This window comes from Stigmatopora argus, chromosome 1 (assembly GCF_051989625.1).
Source record: "Stigmatopora argus isolate UIUO_Sarg chromosome 1, RoL_Sarg_1.0, whole genome shotgun sequence".
In the NCBI taxonomy this organism is placed as follows: Eukaryota; Metazoa; Chordata; class Actinopteri; order Syngnathiformes; family Syngnathidae; genus Stigmatopora; species Stigmatopora argus.
Window position 1 is genome coordinate 8,870,139 of NC_135387.1, and position 13,782 is coordinate 8,883,920.

Below are 13,782 nucleotides of genomic sequence, written 5' to 3' on the forward strand. Positions count from 1 at the left end.
TTTCCATGCTTGGTTAAAATCAGTGTTTGACTTTGATGGACTTCTGAGCAATTGGTCACAAAAATCCCATGAACACACTCTGAAGAGTTAAACACACTTTGTACTAAACCCTATCAAATATGATCAATTCATTAGCTAGGCACATTCTGTGAATTAATAGTTTTGGCAGTATGTAGTATTATTTGTGTGTTTGGTATGTGAGCAAATGAGGGAAAAAAGCAAACAATGCCGTTGGGTTGAGTTGCTCAGATGTAAAAAAAAAAAAAAAAAAAAACGCCTGCAGATACATACAATTATTGACATAACTGCACTTGGAGTTAGGGAAGGAATTTACTTGCAGTGACAGCTACACAAATCAAAATACTAGGAAAGCTGGCAGTTTATTAGAAAGTTCTTGGTTTTTGAAATATGAAACTATTACAGGGAAACAATTACTTTAGTCTGCATAGTTTACATCAAATGGCACTAACTCTGCTGGCTTCTAAAGCGAATATTTTATTAGGTAACTGAGAAAATTGCACTGAGACCATGTGAGTATCACACTGAACAGTATATATGTTTTGTAGCAAGACAACAGTGATTCAGTTTGGTGGTATTGACCCATCTAGTTATTAATTTGTCCTTCTGCACTCATCCATTCAATGTGTTCTTAGTAAAGAAAATTGTTTACATATGGATTATGAATGGGATGTAGTCTTTCAATAAACAAATCTGATTTTATGTCATGGACACCGACCGGCTTTATTTCAATGCACTGTTATAGAGCAATTTCAAATGGGTCAAAGTACATTGCTTAAACAGCACTGTAATTTTTTAACCTAGAACAGGAAGTAAATTACAGGAAGCATGCTCACTAAGGCAACCAAATCGTTGCTGTTTTTTTCCCACTTGAATTCTGTTTCAGTAAAACAATAGCCAGAGAATCGGTGAAAACAAACCTTTCAACTGCCAATGACAAACAGTAAGAAATACTGTACGTAGGATGGTAAAACTTTTTAGGTTAATCTGTTAAATCAATCCATGAGTTACAATACACAGTCATAGTGGAGGCAGTCCTACCCCCCTCCAGTTAGAAACCATACTGATGCCCCTTTTGTGTAGGTTTCACTGTCAATTCAGCTGTACATGCACCAGGTCAGGCACACATCCTGGTAGATAGACAGGAAGTGCTTTAGGCATTGAAAAGGCGAAATGACAGCTATTGCTCAGAAGCATTTTCCTCCTTCAGCTCGACTTGTTTCACCCACACACAGTTGGTGTACGTGATGAAGATGTTGTAGTGTTTTGATCTATTATTTAAATCTGTCTAGAGCAGATTTGTGGCTCGCAAACACTCCCATCTTCGTTTCCTTTGCCTTTCTTTCCTCAGCTATCTTCTTTTTGTCCTCCATACTTTGCACTATTAGGTCCTGGACGGTGAAAACAATAGCTTTTTGAGTCCAGGTAGAAATGGCAACTTGTGATTGGCGACTGTTATCACACTTACCCTCAAGTCAATATCAGCCACTTTCTTCTTTCGCCTTTCCAAATTCCCTGCTGAGCTGCGACCTTTTTTCTTATTCCTGGGGACAAATTTCTCTCTGGCAAGAGGATCGAAGCCCTGGAAATAGAGTTTTCATTCAAGTTGAGCAGATTTTTCAAACTTTGAGCTTCCACTGTAAGCCTCCTAAAACTAACCAGTGCTTGCACACGGTCTTGGTGCCTTTGCTGGAATGTCGCAAGATCAACCTTCCCCAGTTGAGTGGGATCCAGACTGATAAGCTCCGGCTGGAGCTTTTCAAGCAGCGCCTTAACCTCCCATTCCTGCCTCTGTTTGGCGTTGCGGTATGGATTCGAATCTAAGGCGTCAAAGTTTGGCTCCCCGGCTCCTGGAAATGAAAATGTCATGTAACTATTCAAACTAGCGATGCCCCGATCCGATACTCGGTATCGGCACCCAATAGAGCTAATTTTGGGGTATCTGATTTTGTCACAAGATTGGATCCAGTAGTCAGTCATACTAATCTTTTGTAACAGAGTATTGTGTAGAAATTGTAAACAGTGCATTTAGTACCAACATGCCTCCCTTTAACAGGAAAAATATGATTTGTCATTTACTGGTTATATCACTTTTTGTATTATTTTTTACTAATCTAAAAATATGGGTATCGGATTGGTATCGGCAAAACATCTTAAATAAAATGGGATCGAAGGTGAAAAAAAATCTGTATCTGGGCATGCCCAATTCAAATCCGTTAATAGTAACACTGTGGCCAAATCAAGTCAAACCTGGTACGAGCATGCTCGTGAAGCCTTTCCCGTGACCGATGCCGAGCACATCCTCAAAAGGGCAAAACTGTAGCCCCCATGCAGCGGCCTGTACTCTGTGGGCCAGGTAAGGTTTAACCACTTGAGAACTCCACACATCCTTGTAAACCTGAAATAAAAAATAAAAGATAAGAAGCAGTTTGGCAAATATTGAGCAATTCAAATGAAGGATTTGCTTTTGAAAAGTTGAAATGGAGTGGCAGCCATGCCGTGTTCACTCAAGATAATCCGACTGACCTGGACGACATCCCCTGTGGCTGCAGACAGAAGCCCTCGCTGGCTCAGCGAGAGACAGGAAGCTCCAGCAGGGAGGAAGTAAGAATTGATAGGCCGGAAAGTTCTGACGTCAAACACCTTCAGCTTTTTGTCCATGCCTGACGTCACCATATATCTGGCAAAACAGGTAAAATAGTAGTTAGTAGGGCTGGGCAAAAAAAAAGAAAAAAGAAAAAAAGAAATGCCATCTTTGCCCTATTACTGCGATTCACAATTCGAATGATAGCTCTAGTAACAAATTCCTCTCATCAAAACATATTGTATGCCTAATAATGCGAGGACATGTGCTTAGAAGTACTTTTCCGCTTTTAAAATTTGGTTCTCAGAACCCCTGATTGAGCTACCATATATATCTGAATATGCTGTGAATAAATAGGCTGTATATACAAATACATATTTGACATTTGCCCTAAACTACCGTATTTTCACGACTATAAGGCGCACATAAAAGTCTTAAATTTTCTCCAAAACAAACAGGGCGCCTTATAATCCAGTGCGCTTTATACATGGACCAATACTAAAATTGTTATCACGATTAAAAAAAAATCAGTCGATAGGCTACTCCATCCTCACCAGCTCTCACAACTACAGCAAGCAGCCCCCGACTCTACTATTTTTCCCGTAGAAAAAAGTACGGCGCAGTGACTGCTGGGATATATAGTTATTTTGTCAATACACCCAGTATGACGGCGAGCACACTAATTTGATGCTCGCCGTCATTCCGACTGGATTTACAAAAGAAACCCTGCCGCTAGATGTTGGCGTCAACAGAGCATTCAAAGCTAGACTGCGAACTTTATAAATATGGATGAATATCGAACGGCAATAGTGCTGGCAACTACGGCAAGCAGCCCCAGACTCTATTTCCGGTGCGCAGTGACTGCTGGGATATGTAGTTCTTTTGTCAATACACCCAATGGATTGTGGCCTGTATACATCGACATCAACACAGCTTGACGAAGCATGGAAAGCAGCGTTGGAAAAGTCACGCTAGCTACTAGCTAGCTACTATTTGCGAATGGATTGTGGCCTGTATACATCGACATCAACACAGCTTGACGAAGCATGGAAAGCAGCGTTGGAAAAGTTTTGCTAGCTACTATTTGCGAATGTATTGTGGCCTGTATACATCGACATCAACACAGCTTGACGAAGCATGGAAAGCAGCGTTGGAAAAGTTACGCTAGCTACTATTTGTGAATGGATTGTGGCCTGTATACATCGACATCAACACAGCTTGACGAAGCATGGAAAGCAGCGTTGGAAAAGTTACGCTAGCTACTAGCTAGCTACTATTTGCGAACAGATTGTGGCCGCCTGGACGAACGTATAAAACTCAGCATTTTTGATGACTCATTTGGACAATTTGTGGGTGAGTACATTGTAAAATGGCTAAATAAAGTACAACCGAACTCAGTTTTGCTTCCGTGTTTCTGTCTATTTAGTTTTTTTTTTTACTATTCACGGTAAGAAAAGTCGATATACTCTGTATTTAAACAACAGGACCAGAACTGGCACTCAAGCAATATATTCACGCCATGTTTCATTTTGACTTACGTTCCCGTTTTGTCCACGGCAACGGAGCGCAATCCTCCGTGATGACAGAGCATCTTGACAAGGGCTTCTTTTTGACTGGGCGACCAGAGGGTAACAGTGCCGTTGGGATGGCCAAGATGGATGATAGCATTGTTAGGGTTCTGGCACATCACATCCAGGCGACCCGCCTTGGTACTGATGGCAGCGACTTCTTTCCCCACAGATACGTCAAGATATTGTAGGAAGCCTGTCGCGCTCTGAAAAACAGTGAAAATTAAGGATGGGATTTTACAAGGGAACAGACCACCGGCCTTTCAAATATAGACATAAACATAATGCATGGAAAACTTACAGCGGTGGCCAGCAAAAAGTGGTAGGGCAGAAACTGCATGCGAAGGACATCATTGAACTTGCGGATGCAGTGTAGCTCTATCCCATTGGAATCGTAAATGTACAGCCACTTTTTCTGAGCCACTGCAAACATGGTCTCGGTGTGAAGCCACCTGAATATTTTTGTTGAGTTGCGAAAGGGTGGATAAGAAAAACAACTGGAATCACAAGCAAGCTCATGAGAAGCACTGACTTTGAATTCTATTCTATTTACATATTCCCCCACACAGATATAGTTCTAGTATCACATTGGGTAATTTGGGATCTGGTCAATTTACTGTGTGGTTGTGTGGAAGGCTTACCGTACATCCGTGATTGTCTCCATCACATTTATCTCACACATGAGCTGTTTGGACTGCCAGTCGATACAAGCCAAGTGGCCTCTCTTCCCACCAAGTAACAAGTGACTGAATCGAGACATTGAGAAGAACAAATCAGCACTGGAAATTTACGCAAACTGCGAAGAAAAATATTCCTCGGTGCCCATTGACTACATTTTGGGGGTTGGGTAGGTTTACGTCTGTTCACTACACTTAAGAATTACAGTGATTGATTTAAAAAATACAAAAAGAATTATAGAACAACTAGAAAGCAGGCACTAACCGACCAGTCTTGTTATAATCCAATCGGTATGGTCCAAATTGAGACAGATCCAGGTCAAAATGCTGACAAATAAGAAGCAAGGAAAAATTTGTTAGCAATGAGTAAAATAGTTCCTGTATAACATATCTACATTTCAACTGAAATAGATAAGCTTGTTATTTTAAATAAAGTATGTTATTTGTTGCCCACCTTGGTCCCAGACGATATATCAACAGCATCGGCGATATCCTGCTGCGAGATTGTACATGTGTCCTCATCTTCGTCTCCTTCTATAAACCTGAGCAAGCCATTAAATAAGGTTATAGAAGAGTGGCATTTTATGTCAATTATCTTTCCAAGCCGTGGAGATTTTACCCTGCTTCCTCTGGGAGAAGAAGGTCGAACCGGGCAGCTTGTTTCTCTGCCATTTCTGAGGCTTCATCTGAACGGGCAATGGCTTCTTTCAGCTTAGTGTGATCTTCGTTGATCTAGAAAAAAGTATATTTGCTTACAGCCAGCAGCTACATAGGAATAGGAGGATAAAGCTTTACAATATGCTGACCTTTTGATTGGTTTTCCCTTTCCTGGTGTATTTTTGCAAACTAGCTGCTGGGATAGGAGCAGGTCCAGGGAAAGCATCCTGTTTCTGAGGATGGCCAGATAATTAGTATAGTTAAGATCGACAGTATTCCTGAAACAATTACTAGTATATAAACAGTATTGTATCCTGTTTGTTTATTTGCAAATTGTATTCTGTTAGTAAGGTCTGAAAGATTTTCGATACAAAAAAGACAATTTGTGATTCAACGTCGGGAAAAAAGAAATTTAATTTATATTATGTTATGTAATATTTGTGTTTGGGATTTTTTTGTGAACAAAACCTTTTTGAATTACCTTGTGTTGAATTGTGCTATTCAAATAATTTAGCCTTGTATGTGGCTTTTGACAGCCCTAATTTTTTTTAGCTTCTGTTGACCCCCATAAAAAACAACATTTATTTACATTCATCAAAAAGTTTGCCATATTTCCAATTCATATTGAAATGATTTGTTGTTGGTAACATTGTAAATGTCCACAGTTAAAGCCACCAATTAATATTTTACACAATATACTTGAACCTCATGTTTATCCATTATTAAATGTTCACCTGATGATGATTTACAAACATGATATATTAGTATATATGAATCAACCAAAGCCTTATACGTTTAAACACTAGAGTAAATATACTCAGATTTAAGTAGTCTTCTGTGGCACGATGACTTGACCAAAATAAAATAACCTAACAATTGCCTTACCCCAGAGATGGACTTTTTATGAAATTTCTTCCTCCTTTTTGCAGGGTTCCGTGGCTTTTCATCAGCAACAGCACCTTGTTTTCCATATCTGATTTTGTCTTCATTCTCGTTCCAGTAACGACCTACAGACTGTTATAAATACACGTTTATCAGACATAATTAAATGGAGTTTACTCAGCTTTGAATGTGCACTCAGAACGAAACCAGTTAGCACGCGTTGCTAAAGCAGCTCAATGTCACTCACTTGTGCTATTTTTTTCTAAGTCGAAATATTACCGTTTAGGCTGACATCAACTAATGCATGTGACTGCAATCATACTTTCTTAGTTTAGTTGTGTATTACCTTTCTCTTTTTCACCACGTGTGACTTCTTCACCACCTCCTCTTCGGCAGCCGCCATCTTTGTTGTGTACCTTTTCACTTCCTTAGAGAGACATCACTTCCGTTAAAAACTCTACGTACTACCGGTTATAGATCACGTTACCCTATGTAAAATGCATGTACATATATTAAAAAATAAATTCTTAAAAATTCCAACGTAACATTGAAAAACATGCAACAATTATATAAAATGTGTATTACTATCGCTATTATCATGATATTTGACAGTTACTTATATTTGACGCTACAATGGTTAAAATGTTGAATAGGACTCATAGTAGCACAACACTTTAGTTCAGTAAAAAAAGACATGCATTTGAATAAAGACGTAACAAACAACTGAGGTTAGAAATGTTATTTACATAGAAAAAACGAATATCATTTTGACTACATTCAACATCATTACTATTACAACATACGTACTATTAGTAATAACAAAAATACACAGTTCATTGTGTTATTCTTTAAAAGTATAATGTAACGTCACCTGGCGTCAGAAAGTTGTAGTACAACTTTCTCTCTCGCTCTCTCATCTCAGCTCATGTTCTGGACCGCTTTATCCTCAAGGGGGTGCTGGAGCCTATCCCAGCTGACTCCGGGCCAGAGGCGTGGGACAGCCTGGATCGGTGGCCAGCCAATGGCAGGGCACAAGGAGACGGACAACCATGCACACTCACACTCATAACTAGGGGCAATTTAGAGTGTCCAATCAGCCTATCATGCGTGTCTTTGGAATGTGGGAGGAAACCGGAGTACCCGGAGGAAACCCATGCAGGCCCGGGGAGAACATGCAAACTCCACACAGATGGACATGAGCTGGATTTGAACCCAGTACCCCAGAGCTGCGAGGCCAATGTGCTAACCACTCGCTCCACCGGGCCGCCCTCGCTCACTCATAATAAATTAAATATATACCAGATGCTTTTGATTTATTTTTAACAGATGACTGCTTCAATTTCATGATGAACAAAATTCTGGAAAAATTAGAGATTGGCACATCACTGTGCCTCCGAGGGAAGAGTTTGCCAAGGTGACTGAACATACGAGTTGAATTGAATTCAATGCTTTTATTTTAATTATAAAAGTATAATGAGATTTAAAGCTTCACCATGAAGTGCACAAATAAATAATCAATAAATAATAATAACAAATAAATAAAGTGGAAACCCCAACTTCAGGGGCAATTTAGAGTGTCCAATCAGCCTATCATGTGTGTTTTTGGAATCTAGGAGGAAACTGGAGTACCCAGAAGAAACCCACGCAGGCCTGGGGAGAACATGCAAAATCCCCACAGGTGGACCGACCTGGATTCGAACTCAGGACCCCAGCGCTGTGAGGCCGACGCGCTAACCACTCAAGCCGCCGGAATCACTGTAAAAATAAATAAACAAGAATAGGCAATAGGTGTTGTTATTTCAGTTCCTTTCCTTTCAATTGTTCCCTTGTAATTTGTAGACGTGACTATTTTTCATGAACTGGTTGGTGAATCCTCCCCCGAAACAAATTTATGACGTAACAGAGTCAATTATTGTAACATGCTCTCACTTGTAGGAAATCACTTCAACTGTACGCCATTCCAGCACACCCGAGAATTGCTTGCTCAGTGTAAGTGGCTCTTTAAATGTTTGTTTTGTTTCCTTCATGCAAATAGGCTTCACTTCATTGTGAGTTGTACTCAATTTTATTGTACTATACATTTGTAACACAACTTGGAGTAGTCTGATCATTTTGTCAAGTCTGTAGGTATGCATGGGACCTATTGTACAATAGAAAACATACCATCTGACAATCTGTACAGGATATATAGTGGTAATGAAAACAAAGTTTCTTTGATGTTTTAATGATCATTTGAGAGCTTGTCAAGTTCATTAATGTTTTAATGGTGTGGATGACCATGATTATAACATCACTAAAATTTTGGGCCAAAAGTAAAAAAATGCTCTAAAAAGATATTTACTTTATGTCACGGCACTATGTTTTGCAAGTGTATAATGTAGATCAGAAGAGAAAAAAGGACTCACTATACAATTCCTCCACCATTCTTCCTTTAGGCGCTTTGGCTGGCGTTTCTCCTGTTATTGAGCCAAGCCACTTATGTTCACAAAACGATGTACTGAAATAAATATGAATCACCTCTAATTATTTTTACTCAGTGATATAACATGAAATCTAGGTGTGTCAACAGAACCCCAAAATGGTATGTATACATATGTATGTATCAACAGGTGGTCAGGTCAATTATACCGTGACCGGACGTTTGGTCGCCGGACGTTTGGTCGTCGGACGTTTGGTCGCCTGGACGTTTGGTTGCCCGGACGTTTGGTCGCCGGACGTTTGGTCGCCCGGGTGAATATAATTTTGAGAGCTGGTTTCAACAGTAGATATTTAGATATTAAACTCTCTCTCTCATGAATATAATTTTGAGAGCTGGTTTCAACAGTAGATATTTAGATATTAAACTCTCTCTCTCATGAATATAATTTTGAGAGCTGGTTTCAACAGTAAACTCTCTGTCATGTTGTCAAACGTCCGGCGACCAAACATCCGGCGACCAAACGTCCGGCGACCAAACGTCCAAGTACCCAATTATACGCTTTGCCATTTAGTAAAATGACTTATTATGCGAGTCACTATGTCATTGTAATGGTCAATTATCAAAGACACATTATTCAAAGTAAATGACAACTGCATGCAAATGAAATTACTGTTGTAGATTATTCTCTCATACTGATGTTTCATTTAAACAGAAAAACAAATGGAGGAACCACCTCGACCAGAACTCTTTGACTTCAATGGCGTCTCAATGACAAAATTCTTTACTGACAACTGGGAAAACGTAAAGAAATTCAAGGCCAAACCGGACGATATTGTCATAGCCTCATACCCTAAATCAGGTCAGGATATAAATATTGGTTTTAATGTATTTTCCCACAATTTAAAAATAAATAAGACATATTTTTACCTTAGGAACCACATGGGCCTGCTACCTGCTAGATCGCCTGTACTTTGGAAAAACACATCCAGAGAAAGAGACATCGCTCCCCTTATATATGCGAGTACCCTTTCTGGAGCTTTGCATTCCTGGTCATCCCAAAGGTTAAAAAAAGCTGTTTTCCATAACCCTAGCACAGGGGTAACGAACAAGTGGCTCTCGAGCCGCGTGCGGCCCTTTGCTTCATATCCTATTTCATATACTCTGGCTCTTTGCCTCGTTTCATGTTTCTCTTATTTGTATTTTCTCTTAAAACTCTCAAATTCATCAGGGCCCATTAAAAACAAAGAATGAATCATATATTAAAAAAGAATTATGCAGATTGAATTTTTTTATGCTGCTTCTGACGTGAGGTGTGGCTCTTTAACTCTCACAGTTTAAAATGTTGGCTCTTTGTGTCTCACTTGTTCGCCACCCCTGTCCAAACATGAAAAAGTGTTGCATTGATACAATGAATGATAGCATCACCCATCTGACCATGTGGTCATGCTTGAAATGCAATTATTGGTTCTCTTCTCCATTAAGGAAAAGACCTGGCAGACCAGCTGACCATCACTCCTCGTCTCATTAAAACTCATCTGCCGGTTCACTTTGTGCCAGACACATTTTGGGAGAACAACTGTAAGGTAAGTCAACCATCTGTAATGTAGTTGGTAAAGAATTGAATGCACATTTTGTTTCTTGTGCAGACAATCTACATAGCTCGTAACCCAAAGGATGTTGTAGTGTCACATTTCCACTTTAGCCGCATGAACAGCATCCATCCTGCACCCGGAGAATGGGATGGCTTCCTGCAAAGATTCATGGAGGGGAACAGTGAGATAAAATAGTACAATTTTAACCATAAACGCTCCTTCATGAATCAACCCTTTGTGTCTTCAGTGGCGTATGGGGCTTGGCATGAGCATGTGGTCGGCTGGTGGGAGAAGAAGCAAACATATCCAAATCTGCATTATATTTTCTATGAAGACCTGACTGAGGTGATATTTTTCGTGTGCGGTCGTTTGGTCGCCGGTCTTTTGGTCGCCGGACTTTTGGTCGCGGTCTTTTGGTCGCGGTCTTTTGGTCGCGGTCTTTTGGTCGCCCGGACCCAAACAACGGGCGACCAAAAGACCGGCGACAAAACAAGGTAAAACAACACGGTCTACGCATCAATAAAAGCCAACAATGGCCCTGAGCAGTTTCACTGAGCGGACGTGTGAGTGTATAAGAGTTTGTATGTACATGAGTTGTCCCCTTAGGAAGGGACGTCAGTCAGGGTCTTAACAAGTTCTCCAACAAAACACAATAAAAGTACGGCAAATTTGGAGCTTTTTCTTTAGCCTTATAATTAATAGGGCATTAAGTATGACTAAATGATAATTCGCAGTTTGTATTTAGGGAATTTGAGCAACAATTAAATGGTAATTATCAATAACCTTCCGGGCGACCAAACGTCCGGCGACCAAAAGTCTGGCGACCAAAAGTCCGGCGACCAAACGACCGAGTACCATATTTTTGCCCTTTCTTTTCATACAAAGGTCCTGCAGAAACATTCAGTCATTTTCCGTATTCCTTTTCCCAGCAAGGGTCGTGAGGGGTGCTGGAGCCTATCCCAGCCAAGAATATTCTGTAAATAACATAACCATTTTTAAATGGTCTGAAAAGAACTTGACTTTTTAACAAAAGTTGTACGAACAATGCCACACGCTAGCGCTTTCCAACAAAAGTTTCCCAGATAACGCAATGTGCTAATGTTCATGGCATTGCTCATTTCACTTAATATTAAGTAAAGACGGCAGCCCGGCGGATGAGTGGTTAGTGTGTCGGCCTCAAAGCTCTGGGGTCCTGCGTTCGAATACATGTCGGTCCACCTGTTTGGAGTTTGCATGTTCTCCTGCGTGGGTTTCCTCCCACATTCCAAAAAACATGCATGCTTGGCTGATTGGACACTCTAAATTGCCCTTAGGTATGAGTGTGAGTCTGAATGGTTGTCTGTCTCCTCTTGCTCTGTGATTGGCTGGCCATCGATTCAGGGTGTCCCCCGCCTCTGGCCCAAAGTCAGGTGAGGATGGGCTCCAGCACCCCCCGCGACCCATGTGAGGATAAAGCGGTTCAGAAAATGAACGAATTAAGTAAAGACACATAATATTAGAATGTTTGACTTCTTTCAGTGTAAATACTTAATGAACAACTAGAATCCCTCTGGCTAGCATGTATCCTTTTTATCTAATTATATATTATAAATATCTACTATATAATCTATATATCTATATATTATGAATATTTAATTATATATTAATAATTATTATTATCTTATTATGCAGTCCAAGGTTTATTTTTGATTTTTTAACCGTTGTAACAAGTTAACACCAGACTCCTAAAAGTACAGTTGTCTGCGTCTATTCTGAGTTTGCCCAAGTTACGAATTCACAAAAAATGTTTAGTTGTTGTGTGACTAAGCTGTTCTTGTGCGTAGAACTTGGGAGGGGAGATCGACAAGTTATGTAGTTTCCTTGGCTTGACTCCGTCAGACGAGGAAAAGGAAAGCATCAAGGATGCTGTGACATTTGACAAGATGAAAGTCAACAAACTGACCAACTTCACCAATGCCCCCTTAATGAATCTGAAAATATCTCCTTTCATGAGAAAAGGTACTGATTATAATAAATACTGTGTGTCGTTTATATTCTTCTAAAGCGGTTCTTTTACAAAGCCATTTAAATTGATCTCTGTCTTTTGAAGGCAAAGTTGGTGACTGGAAGAATCATTTCACCAAGGCCCAAAGCAAACAATGTGATGAGCACTACAAGCGGAAAATTACATCTCCGGGATTGCAGTTTCGCACTGAAGTTTAAGGCTTAAACTCAAAGGACAAACCGGTTTTTGTTTCCACACTTGAAAGCGAGTCAAATGGCATTAGCAAACTTTTTGTTATGTTTTCTTGATAGAAATAATTCAGTCAACAGTCCGATAGATCATATACTACATAACTGTATTATGTAGATCTCTGCAACGTGTCAAATTTATATGATTAATCAGCCTGCTTTCTGCTCATCTTCAGTATTTTCAATTAAGAATACTTTTTGTCCACACAACTATATAAAATATATATACCTATATATTTTTTAATCACACTGAAATCAGAATCCAAAATTAAATTTTTAGTTTTTTCGACTTATACACAGGTGGAATTTATAGTCCGTGAACATGGTATTCCAGTAAAATGCGGTGACTAAGATTTGAATCGGCCATTAATCAAAAAAGCACTTGATAGCATGTACTTAACCAATTTCGGCATACGCAGTTTCTGGGTGTGATGACAATTAGGCTTTTGTTGTTGATGATGACGACAGGGCCTATGTCCGATTATTATAATAATTATTACTGGTTGTTGTAGCAAGTGCAAATGCGTTTGCCATTTGCTACTCCAATCTGTTAAGAAGTCAAAACGAGCCAGGACAACGGGAAGCACATTAAGAGGTGAGGAATGGTTGATAAATCACCGTGTTCAAGATAATTGGCTGAGGGCATAACAAAGGAGAATCATTTATAGCAAATCTTCACAAAGAAAAACTGAACAAAGAAATAAAATCTCAATTTTGATATTCAGACAAAACAAGCAGTTGGGTTTTTAAGGGCACATTTTTTCTTTTTCCTCTAATTATGATGCTTACTCTGCCTACCAAGGCTAATATAAATCTAGTCTAGTAGGAGGTTTAATGCACAACAACCCATTTAACAAACTGTACGTTGGACCAAAATGTGTATATTTGAAAATAAAAAATATGTATAGTTGAACTATGCGTGTTCCAGGCTATTTTTAACATACACAATGTGGGCGTGTTATTTATGGCTATAAAACCTCTACAGCTGCGATACATAAAAATCATCAATAATAACCTCATACAATTGAAATATTATTTAGGAATATAGTCACATTTTACTCACCAAAAATCTTTTTTAACTGTACACAATATCCATCCTCCTTTCTTTCCTCCTTTTCTATCGCCATCGAAGCTAATGCTGAAAGTCGAGCCT

General features: G+C 39.5%; 2 protein-coding genes across 2 annotated transcripts; one reads left to right on the plus strand and one right to left on the minus strand.

Moving 5' to 3' along the window:
- Window positions 1-715: 715 nt before the first annotated feature.
- Window positions 716-6,862, minus strand: wdr46 (WD repeat domain 46). The gene is made up of 14 exons (XM_077603356.1): window positions 6,733-6,862; window positions 6,390-6,518; window positions 5,654-5,737; window positions 5,467-5,579; window positions 5,302-5,389; window positions 5,113-5,174; window positions 4,812-4,916; window positions 4,472-4,622; window positions 4,141-4,376; window positions 2,545-2,698; window positions 2,269-2,416; window positions 1,678-1,868; window positions 1,487-1,600; window positions 716-1,409 (listed from the first exon to the last, which is right to left on the minus strand). Exons 1-14 carry the CDS (start codon window positions 6,787-6,789, stop codon window positions 1,293-1,295), a joined length of 1,749 nt encoding a protein of 582 aa, XP_077459482.1. The 5' UTR covers window positions 6,790-6,862; the 3' UTR covers window positions 716-1,292.
- A 1,438-nt stretch (window positions 6,863-8,300) lies between these two features.
- Window positions 8,301-13,542, plus strand: LOC144065891 (cytosolic sulfotransferase 3-like). The gene is made up of 8 exons (XM_077589155.1): window positions 8,301-8,375; window positions 9,518-9,664; window positions 9,738-9,866; window positions 10,288-10,388; window positions 10,452-10,578; window positions 10,645-10,742; window positions 12,221-12,395; window positions 12,487-13,542. Exons 2-8 carry the CDS (start codon window positions 9,526-9,528, stop codon window positions 12,597-12,599), a joined length of 882 nt encoding a protein of 293 aa, XP_077445281.1. The 5' UTR covers window positions 8,301-8,375; window positions 9,518-9,525; the 3' UTR covers window positions 12,600-13,542.
- The last annotated feature ends 240 nt before the right edge of the window (window positions 13,543-13,782 follow it).